General features: G+C 52.2%; 3 protein-coding genes across 3 annotated transcripts; 2 read left to right on the top strand and 1 right to left on the bottom strand.

The window, feature by feature from the left end:
• Window positions 1–1,267: 1,267 nt before the first annotated feature.
• Window positions 1,268–4,688, bottom strand: B0T23DRAFT_121741 (uncharacterized protein). Its single transcript, XM_062832048.1, has 6 exons — window positions 4,347–4,688; window positions 4,069–4,175; window positions 3,130–3,999; window positions 2,820–3,076; window positions 1,726–2,757; window positions 1,268–1,612 (listed from the first exon to the last, which is right to left on the bottom strand). Exons 1-6 carry the CDS (start codon window positions 4,563–4,565, stop codon window positions 1,470–1,472), a joined length of 2,628 nt encoding a protein of 875 aa, XP_062694380.1. The 5' UTR covers window positions 4,566–4,688; the 3' UTR covers window positions 1,268–1,469.
• A 245-nt stretch (window positions 4,689–4,933) lies between these two features.
• On the top strand, window positions 4,934–8,895 carry B0T23DRAFT_336235 (armadillo-type protein). Its single transcript, XM_062835805.1, has 2 exons — window positions 4,934–5,266; window positions 5,318–8,895. Exons 1-2 carry the CDS (start codon window positions 5,213–5,215, stop codon window positions 8,639–8,641), a joined length of 3,378 nt encoding a protein of 1,125 aa, XP_062694381.1. The 5' UTR covers window positions 4,934–5,212; the 3' UTR covers window positions 8,642–8,895.
• A 114-nt stretch (window positions 8,896–9,009) lies between these two features.
• B0T23DRAFT_377842 (Emopamil binding protein-domain-containing protein) lies at window positions 9,010–10,987 on the top strand. The gene is made up of 4 exons (XM_062837054.1): window positions 9,010–9,472; window positions 9,664–9,690; window positions 9,753–10,127; window positions 10,232–10,987. Exons 1-4 carry the CDS (start codon window positions 9,223–9,225, stop codon window positions 10,645–10,647), a joined length of 1,068 nt encoding a protein of 355 aa, XP_062694382.1. The 5' UTR covers window positions 9,010–9,222; the 3' UTR covers window positions 10,648–10,987.
• The last annotated feature ends 167 nt before the right edge of the window (window positions 10,988–11,154 follow it).

Here is an 11,154-nt window from a genome sequence, read left to right on the forward strand (position 1 = left end):
CCTTACCCCATCAGATATGTGGGGGAGGGTGACAGTATTTTTTTGATTATGAGTTTATTTGGAAAGCTTCTTGGAGTCTCCTATGGAAGACATGTCGTTACTTTTATCATTTCTCTGAATGGAAGAATATGTCAAGCTCTCGACGTTGTCGACAAGAAATTTCCGCGGCGCGGGCAATATCTTCACCCTTGACAACATGCGGAAAAGACACAGAGGGTTCTGTCTTTGCCAAGGTGGTCTGGGCTGGGCTAAACGAATGTTGAAGATAGACAAGTGGATGATTATTATCCCAAAGATGTGCCGTCATCAACGGTACCCTTGATCCCACGCTGTCCAAACATCGAACAATATTGCGTGCAATCATAGACCACACCAGCTCTTTTAGTGCCTTCTTGCTTTGTAGATGGAGTACGTGTAGTGGCCGTTTCTTGCCTTCAAGGTTGACATGAATCAGTGGTATCCAGGCTCTGACTAAGTAAATCCAGACTGGTTGGCTTCTACCCTGTCTGTGCCCTGGCGACACAAGGTAACGTCCACAATTGTAGACAGGCACAAGCTGGGGATTCGTAAGTGTGAAATTCGATTTCCAAACGTTGGGTAACCTTTTCCCCGGAAGTGTGCACAAAGGTAGGTATGTTCTCTCGTGTGAGAGCACTTCCCATGACACAAAAATCGATAAAGGTTAGGCTATTGTACGAGGAAGATGGGAAACCAGATGAATGTCCGAAGAGTACTGATGATGACACTCAAATACCATTTAACCCACTCTTCTACTCCCATTGGAAAAATTGTTCATGAACAACCAAGCATGCTCGAAGCTGTCGGAGGCAGCCTATCCCACACGGTTTGAGCGTTGAAAATTTTCAAAACTGACAAAATATACATGGACACTGTCACCTGGGGAGTCAGGGAAGCAAGCAAACCTTGCACCCGTGAGATTGGAACAGCGAAGTCTAAGAATGTGATGACAATTTTTTTTTTTGCCCTGAAGGCGATTTAAAGTTCGTGGATGACCTGGACTCGCGCAGATTATGCGACATACTTCGCACGGGGATTCTCATGAGGTTCAATAGGCGTACAAAGCTTCGGTTTCAGTAAGACTGGCTGGTACGCCGAAAGCGAAAACCTGTGGACTCTAGAGAGACTTAGGTCAGTCTTGGATTTTAGAGAACACATATGGACGGCATGACAGTGAAATAAAATCGAGTTGTGATAAGCGAGTAAAGTTGCTGCTTTTGATTCCCGTTCGACCTTCCACTCTACAGTGGCAAGATGAGAAAGGCAAACCCCTGCACAGCTACAGCATACACACCTCTATGTGCGCACATTTAACGACAAACCTCGACAACGAGTTCAAAAATATGAGCTTGCTATAGACAAGTTTTTCACTATACCGTCCCATTTTACAAACCTGCCTATGTACCCTTTCATGCGATCCTAGTCCAAATCCCAAGTCCAATTCAATTCTACTATATAGGACCAACACCCAAGTAATTAGAAGTAAAGCTCCAGTCAAAGTCGTCCATAAACGCATTCCATTCGAGCCGTTGAAAGGGGTCTGCCAATCCACCAAGAGAAGATTCCTGAGGATTGTTGTTTCCCAGTCTTCCATCTGCTAAGTAGAAAGAGTTAGCATAGCCACTGAAGATTGTTGGTAATAGACACCGGGTAGAAAGGCAAGGAAAACAAAAAAAATAAAGAAAGGAAGGAAAAAAGAAGACTTACGAATACCTTCACCACCCCCATCTTCAGGCATACTCTGCACCTCCTGCCCATTCATTCCCTGTTGATCACCTTGTCTTATCCCACCCGCAACAGCACCTGTGTATTGTCCTCCTCCGCCTTGACTTTGCCCATATCCACCGCTGTCGCCATAAACTCCAGCACCATGCTGCCCCTGTTGACCTTGCCCACCTTGTTGGTGACCTTGCTGGCTGTGACCCAGTCCTTGTCCCCCCTGCTGTCCCTGGTGGCTGCCCTGCCCATGGCCCGGAGGATTCATGCCCATCCCACCAACACTCGCCCAAGCCTTCTCAACATGCTGCTTCCACCTCCTCAAACAACCAAACGTCAGACTGGACCCTAGCCGATTTCTAAACACCGTCGTCGCTCCTCGCATCCCGTCCTGCTGATTATGGGGATGCTGAGGACTGTTCGTATCAGGATCGGTGGGGTCCAACAACGTCTCGTACCGCGGCAAAGTATGCCGCATGTTCCAGTACTTCTCTACCATGTTTGAGGCGCGCATGACCAGGTCGTCGCGCTGGACGGAACAGCACCGGAGGATGCGGAGGGCTTCGCGGACAAAGAGGTCGGCTGTGTCGTTGGAGGTTGTGGAGGTGGTGGTTGTCTTGTTGTTGGCGGTGTTCTTGATGTTGTTCCCGCTACTATTGCTGTTATTGGTATTGGTGGTGCTGTTGGCGGTGCTGTTGTTATTGGTGTTGGCGGTGTCGCCCATGTATGAGGCATCAAGTGCATTACTGGGGTTTTTCGTATACGGGGACGGGGGCTGAGACAGGTTCAGCGTCATGAACACGCAGATGGCGCTGAGCAAGGTGCGGAAGACAAAGTTGGGCGAGTAGTGCAGGAAGGCAGATTGGCTTTGGAGGGAGCGGGCTTGGTTGATGATGGCTTCGGCGGTGGTGTAGCATTTGATGACGTTGCGCTTGAGCATCTCTTCGCTGTAGCCGGGAAGGGGCATGAAATAGTAGGTCTGGATTTCGAGGAGGGTTGAGAGGAGGATGAAGTTGTCGAGGTCTGCGCTGTGGTGTTTAGAATAAATGTTACCCTAAAACAAGTTGAGTAAGACGGTTGCTCACCTGAGTTATCTGGGTACAGTAAGCATTGGATTTTACTATACTCCTCTTCCATTTGCGCGACTAAGCGGTGCGAGACACCCTGGGACTGTTCAAGGGAGGCAGACATTGTGCTGATGAGTTTGTTGGCGAACCTGGCGGTTTCCAGGTGCAAGATGAAGTAGCGGGGCATCGATATCGAGCTACTTCGGTCCAGAAGTGAGTCTACGGTCTGATTGAATAGCAGACTCGGAGACGGGCATCCCATATAAGCAGCAGCTCTGTATGTGACGGGTTAGAACGAGTTCATACTTGGAGTAAAGTATTGACTTGCCGGTGAGATATAATGGCACACCCGGCCCATGTGTACGTTGCCTCCTCATCCGTCGTATCGACTTTGTCGAGTAGTCCGGTAAACTCTGTATGAGCACCACGGCCGGTGTGAAGCCCTATCAAGAGAGCCGAGTTCATGGCGATGCCAGTAAAGATCATTGACGGGTCAGTCAAAAACCTGATATCGGGATTTGGCCACGTGGCAACGAGCAACAAGGCGTTGATGATGGGCAGCTTCAGCGGCGGCCGTGATATGGCGTTCCATATTTCCGGCAACAGCGAGTCCATCAAAAACTGATATACCGAGTCATCCTTGGCAAATCGACGGCATGCCGTCATGATGATGGCCCAAAAGAGTACGTGACCCCTCTCATAGCAGATGTCTGGATCCCGCTGGCGAACGACGGGGAAGTAAGGGTGAAAGTGCTCAAAATATTTGTCGAAATAGTAGTTTATGTCATCTCCGGAGAACACGCGTGAACCGAGGGCTCGAGGTTGAGCTGGACGCCTCAGCCCAGCCAGACTGAAACTAACAGAGGTGGCATCGCTTGCTCTGGGCGTGGGAGTAGAGGCTTCGCTGGATATGGAGAAGGGTCGTGGCCGAGTGAAGATGGGAGGCGGTAGTGTTGGAACACCGAGACCAGGAAGAAACGGCCCGGGTAGGGTTCCAGGGGTCGGTAGTCCCCCGGGCAGAGTTCCGGATAGGGTTCCCGGTAGGGTGAGCTGTGGGAGTGAAGGGACTGGCGGACTCGCGCTCGAGAACTGAACCGGACGTATAGGGGGCAGTTCGGTAGTTAGGCCGCCGAGTGATGGCCTCGGAGCAACAGTGTTCTTGAGTGACTGGAGTTCGGCCGCCAACTCTTCCAGCTTGCTATCAAGAGTTTAGCCGTAGTCTGACTTGGCTAGGAGTACCCTAACCCTGGATCTTTATGTGACCAACCTCTTTTTCGACGCTCTCTTGTAGTTCTTGTCCACGATACACTCGAGGTCTAGCTTGGTGCACCGCAGACACGGCTGTCCCGGACTAAGACTTGCATTACATCTTACCTGTACAGTGTATGTGTAACGTTAGCCAGCCTAATCGAACGGGGTCTCGTGTGGTGGTGGGAGCAAGATGAGAGAAAGGCCAACAGAGCAGGAGATGTTGAGTCGATTACAGCCTAGCCAAGTATGTTGAATGGGAACGGACTATTTATACATTGCGGAGAATGCTCATACCTTGGAGTCTCGACATTTAATACAGGCCGTATTCCGCCGTATCCTGGGTGGCGTTGATCCTGCTGAAGGTGGTGGTGGTGGCGCCGGGGGTGACGAGCGGTCTCTCGGAACCGGTTTCGGCGATGCATGTCGTCCAACGGTCCCGGCTCCGGCGACGGTCACGGTATCGGCAGAAGTGACGGGTGGAGTTGCAGAATCAGCTTTTCTCGGTAGGGCCATGGGATGGATGGATCGAGGTGGGAACGAGGTAGTCTCGAACCGGCAAGAGACATTTAGAAATTATCCGTCGCAATCAAAAGGCGATGGGATGGATGATTCGTCAATGCAAGACGAGAGGTTACAATACGAAGTTGACGGCCCGGACTTGGGTGAGAGTCGCGCAAAACAGCGAGAACTGGACGGAAACTGCTACGACTACCTAGGTAGGTATAGCGCATTCGGCCACCGCCAAGTATACCCTAGGTAACTGTAGCTACAAGTCAGCGCCAGGGCAGCGGCGGGCGGGCAGCTACCTAGAGGTAGGTACCTCCCGTCTCTATTCCCTTCTCTTCCTTCCACTTGCGATACCCCAGGTCCCCTGCTGTGTCGCGTGGGAGAGCCTGGAGCATCCGCTGACAGAAAGGTCAAATCCACTGGCCCGACTTTAGGGCGCCTTGTCCCTCTGTAACCCAAGTACCTGGGTACCTCTACCTAACTTCAATCGCAAACTGTCCCGTCACCACAAACCACGGGATCATGTCTACAGTACCGGACCTCCACCGTGACCGGGCATTTTCAGTCTATTCTACACCTCAGGTCCCAACTTGGCATCCACAAGAAGAGGCAAGCTGATGGACGGCATCCGATAATGCACAAAATCAATCAACATGGCCACCACCACCACCGCAACCCCTGGTCCGCGTAATGAATTCTTCAAGCAGGTTCGTGCAAAATCGACCCATCATTTCTGCGGATGCTAACCCATCCCCCAGCTCAGGACGGTCTGTGTCCCCTTGAGTCGCCTTGCCCTCCAGTCCCCAGACAAGGCGGCCGCTGCCAAAGAAATCTTTACCCATGTCGAATCCCTCAGTGAAATATGGGCAGCTCAAGTGAGCAGTGATCCTACCGTTCTCGATGAGAAGTTGGCCGAATATACTTTCTTCCCCGTTAGCCACCTGCTCCGCTTCCATGATCAGTTCCCGGTACGCGTAGTCGAAGCCATCATCAAGTTGCTTAGGTTCCTCATCCAATACGGCTGGAAGCAAAAGATATCGGAGGACTTGGCCGTACAGCTGCTCTTCTTCTTCTCCTTCACCATTAGCGGCACTCCAGGCCAGGCCAAGAAGCGTCATGCGCCCGAGGAAACCGCGGTTGAAGGATTCAAAGCCCTCGGAGCTCTCATTACCGCGATAGGACCCACAAGCTTATTGGCAAGTAAAGCACCCGGGGAGGAAAATGAGACAGTGACCGCACTAGGCCCTGCTATTACCGTCACGCTGGATGGCATTACCGATGGTGTGGCCCCTACAGTCCAGCTGGAAGCGCTGGAATGCTTGCAGGCTGTTTACACCACAACACGCAATCAGCATGTTCTTGCTCGGTTCCTTCCGGGTACCGTGTCCTCGCTCACCAGAGTCCTGGCACCGCCACTACAGCCAAAGACACAGAGGAGGGTTCTTGTGCGATGCTTACAGGTCCTCGGTATCGTTCTCGTGAACGTGTTGAGTGACATCAAGATTCGTGGAATCTTAAAGCAGATTGAAATGGAAGACAAAGCAAAAGTCGACGACGCTCAGCCCAGCGGTGGCGCGGAAAAGCCTCAGACTGAACTGACACCCGCTTGGCTCAGGGCTACGACAGCTCAGATCAAAATCGCCTTGGCCGCAGCGCTCAAAGTTCGGACTCATGAGGCTCCAGACGTCCAGTCAGCTGTCAGCAAGTTCTGTATCAGCTTGTTGGACGAATGCCACTTATCACTAGCCAACTGCCAGTCGATCCTGGTAGAGAGCGCAATGATGGTCGAGAACGAAGAGAACGAACGCTCAATGCTCGAAACTAGCTTGCAGGATCTTGCCGCCATACACCCCGAGTTGGGCGATTGTATTCAGGCTACGCTTTACAACTGGGTCATTAGCCTCCCCAGACTAATCGAATCTAACGATGAGCGTATCAAGCAACTTGCAGTTAGAAATATCCTTAGGGGTTCTAAAATGGCCTCAGCCATGGGAATAGACTCGTCCACGCTGAACGATTCGTTAGGCGACTCTCTCAGGGACAGCATAGTTGCCTTGGTCAAGGGCTCAAGGCCCTCCAAGGTGGTGGGAGATGTTGATGAGAATAGCTTGTCCACAGCCACGGACCTTACCGTGTCACGCCCCAATATTCAGTTATACCCTCCAGTTTTGTTGGATTCGGAGGGCATTAAGTCGACAAGAGCGGAGATCACCAAGCTGATTGCCAACATTGGCTCACCAGCCCAGCAAACAAAGCTAGCCGCTGCAATGCTAGGCGGCTTGCGAGACTCGGAAGGCGTCGAACAGATTGCCTCATACTGGCTTGCGTTTGAGCTTCTCAAGACAACGTATAACAGTACATCGGATATGGAAGACCTGGTAGACATGTCTTCTCTCGATGAGAACCGATACCAAGAGCAGGTCTTCCAGGAGCTCTACGATTTTTCTGCGTCCATCTTAGCTTCCCATTCAGACTCACAGGACAACGACTGGCGTGTCGAGGCAATTGCCCTCGAAGTGACTGCTTTTGCGGCATCCAGAATGAAGGAGGATTTCCGGCCGGAGCTGATTGACGTGCTCTACCCTGTCACCACATTCCTCGGGTCGCCGACACCCCAACTGCGCAGTCATGCCATTACGACATTGAACGTGATAGCAGCCTCTTGCGGATACAAGAACGTCTCGGAGCTGGTCGTCGATAATGCGGATTACATGGTCAATTCCATTTCTCTCCGCCTCAACACTTTTGACATCTCGCCAGCCTCCACCAAGGTATTGGTGATGTTGATACGTCTAACAGGGCCACGATTGATTCCCTTCCTGGACGACGTTGTAGCCGCCATTTTCGCCGCTCTGGACAACTACCACGGCTACCCCGTATTTGTCGAGAGCCTGTTCTCCGTTCTCTCCGAGATAGTCACTCAAGGCGTGAAATCGGACATGCTGCTTCTCGAAGGATCCAATCCTCAAGCCGTCAGCCACCTCAAGCGAGGTCCGCAACCACTGGATATCGACTACATAGTCGACACCCTCAACAAGCGTGCTGAGCGAACCAAGCGAGCCCGAGAAGAAGAGGCCGAACCTCCCCAACCGCACCCCAAGAAACCCTGGGGCCCGGGTAAGACCGAGGAAGATTCCCAAGCCAAGTCACTCCTCGACCAACTCGAAAACCCCGACCCGGAAGAAGGAGGCGAAAAGGATGGTGGTCTACCAGATGATCCTTCCTCTGCCCTCGCCACCCGCGAAGACGAAGAAAAGAAGAACCAGCCCTCCAACACGCCCACCTACGCCTTACTCACCCGCGTCCTCACTCTCTCGCAGCACTACCTCACCTCTCCCACGCCGACCCTGCGCAAGTCCCTGCTCGACCTCGTGGCGACCGTCTCCCCTGCCCTAGCTCCGGACGAGAACGCATTTCTTCCACTTGTCCATACGGTCTGGCCAGTCGTGGTGGCCCGGATCAAGGACCCGGAACCGTTCGTGGCCATTGCCGCATGCAAGGCGCTGGGAAGCATGTGTGAAGCCGCAGGCGATTTTATGGCTAGTAGGTTCAAACAGGAGTGGGGAGATGGGATGGCGAAGTGGCTGAGAGGTATCAAGAAGGAGGCTGTCAAAGGGAGGGAGATGCCCAAAAGAACGGGAACGGGAGCCGGCAGAGCGTTTATCACTGGTGGTAAGAAGGTTGACGACATGGAGATTGTGTTGCCTATTCATGGTCCCAATGGAGGGCACCAGCTGAGCTCGAAGCAGTTGGTTTCGACAACGAGCTCGACTGGGGGCGGAGCGCTAGGCAGGTTCTCGCAGGCTCATCAGTTGTGGGATGCGGCGCTGGGGTTAGTTACGGCTATTTTGAAGTATGTGAGGGTGGATGACGAGATGTTTGATGAGATACTGGAGGTGGTGGTTGATGTGTTACATGAACCGGAGAGGAGGGAATTGAAAGAGGCGTTGGAGACGATCAATGCTGATGCGGTTTGGTTGGCGTTGCATGAGAGGGGGAAAGTGAAGGGAATCAAGAGTATGCCACGGGCTGTGAAGGGGTTTGGGTTTGAGTTTGTAAGGGTGCCAGGTGTGGTGGCTTAAGAGGAAGAGATTGAGCATCTGTGACAAGCGACGTAGGGTAAATGTTGCTTGTAAGTCAACCCAGCGAGTTTGGTTATAACAGATCGCGATGTACTTCAAGGTCAAGTTTGACAGAAGAAAAGTGCAGGGTAAGTGACGATAACCAACTGGCCCCAGGGACCGAGTGCCGTAGTATGTATCTTGATCAACGGGGTTAGGGTTAAAAGCACGCTACTTCGGCTTACCCCTCCCGATACACTAGAAACCTTCCAGCCACGCCAACCTCCTGCATCCTCCTGCAGGCTGCAGCACTTGCGTTCATGCCGTTGGTCAGTTTATCCTATCAAATCCCACTCCAGCTTTCCATCGCATTGAGATTGCGTGCAGGACACACCCAGCCAGGCGGGCGGTGTGGATAAGTGGTCGGTCTTCGGGGCCCTTGTGCAGTTGTGTCTCGAAAAACACCAGTCATCTTACACAAAATTCACACGATAACAACATCTCCACCTCAACAAAACAATCCCTCCAGTATCATTCACATTCTCGGTTCTCTCTCTTTTTTTTTGTTTTCCAACTCAAATACGGCCATAAAGGAAGCAACAATGTCCTCCTTCCTAAAGTTTCTCGTCTCCTCCGGGGACGCCAGCTCCTCACGCCGGCACAAACATCCTTACTATCCGCGTGAGGTTGTCGTCCCCAACTATGCGCCCAACACGTACACGCTGCCTATGGTGCTTGGTGCATTCGGTGGAGCCACGGCCCTCTTGATGGTGGGAACGGTGGCCATTGGCAAGAAGGTTAATAAGCAGTTGACGTGGAAGGATGCGGGGGTGTTGGCGTGGTTTACGCTATGTGAGTTGCACTTTTCTTTTCTTAGGGTGGAACGGTTGATGATATGGATATGTGAGGAACAGGGAAATGGGACGCTATGAATATGTCAGAGTTTGAAAGAAGACAGGATGGATGGATGGATGTCAAAGTGGACAGTGGAGTTGGTGAGTCAAGACAGGATGATGTGTGCTAACGAGATGTATCGTGAACAGGTGGTTTCTTGCATTGTTTCTTTGAAGGTGAGCACATCAGCGTTCTTTCATTTCTTCTGAGATCAAGTGAAAGCTAATAGCCTCCCCAGGCTACTATGTCCTCAACCACGCCACCATCGCCGGCAAGCAGGATATCTTTGCTCAGCTGTGGAAGGAGTACGCGCTGTCCGACTCGCGGTACATGACCTCCGATCCATTCATGCTCTGCATTGAGACTCTGACCGTTCTCACATGGGGCCCTCTCTCCTTCCTGACCGTCTTTGCCATCATCAAGGGCAACACTAGCCTCCGCCACATCACCCAAACCATCGTCAGCGTTGGCCATCTCTACGGCGTCGCCCTCTACTTCGGCACCTGCTTCTTCCAGGAGAAGTTTCGCGGCATTTCGTACAGCAGACCGGAAACGCTGTACTACTGGGTTTACTACGCCGGCATGAACGCGCCTTGGGTTATTGTCCCTGCTAGTACGACTCCCCCCCCCCCCTCACCCCCCTTTTTTTCTTTTTCCTCTTTCTTTTTTTTAGTGTTCCCCTTTTCCTGTTCTGGCAGAGCTAACAAAATCCCCCAGTCCTCCTCTTCCAGAGCAGCAAGACCATTAGCCAAGGTCTCTCGGTCCTCAACAAAGTCAAGAGCATGAAGGGCGGCAGTTCATCCACCTCCGGCAGCGGCAGCAGCAGCAGCATTTACAGCGGCAAGGCGGAGAGCATCAGATCGTTTGATGGCAGCAGTGAGAGCAAGAGTAGCAACAGCAGCAGCAGCAGCAGCAGCAGAAAGGCCGACAAGGAAAGCAAGCGCGAGCCTAGCAGGGATAGCAGAGATGGGGGCGAAAGGAGGAGGGATCGCGTCTCGGAGCAGGCTGCCTATTTCAGAGACGAAGGCAGGCCGGAGAGCATTGCGGAGAGCAAATATGAGATTTGGGAGGAGAACAGGGCGGATGCGAGGGAGCAGTTGAGGAAGAAGAGGACGACGGGTCGGAGGGAGTAAGAATGGATGTGGAATGTATATAAAGTGGCGGCCATCAAGGTGTCAGGTTGGATAGGTAAGAGATGGGATGACAGCGGAACGAGCTGGGATGGGCCAGTTCTTAACGTCTACATTGTAGCCCGGAGTGTGGGATCCACTTCTGCGGTCCGGTGGTGTGGGCGGGCGCGTGCTCGGGATCAGACCGGGTATTGAGACATGTGCAGACCCCGTGGCTCTCGGTTTCGGGATGATGAATGATGATGGGTCAGGTCGGCGTCGGTGTTTTTCTTGTCTTTTCCCTGATAAGTAGATGCTTGAAATCTGTAGCCATAGGTTATGACCTGCATTCTGTCTGGCGATCCACAGTGACGAAGTGCCTCGGCACGCTATCACCGAGACGAGTTTGTGAAATGTTTTCGACCGATGGTTCTAACACTCCGTATCACCATCCATCTTGAAGATTGATTACATTGATAATCGTCCCCGATGATACGTATATGTCAGTCCTTAAGCCTTGACTCGATCAAT

This window comes from Neurospora hispaniola (genome assembly GCF_033458365.1).
Source record: "Neurospora hispaniola strain FGSC 10403 chromosome Unknown B0T23scaffold_3, whole genome shotgun sequence".
In the NCBI taxonomy this organism is placed as follows: domain Eukaryota; kingdom Fungi; phylum Ascomycota; class Sordariomycetes; order Sordariales; family Sordariaceae; genus Neurospora; species Neurospora hispaniola.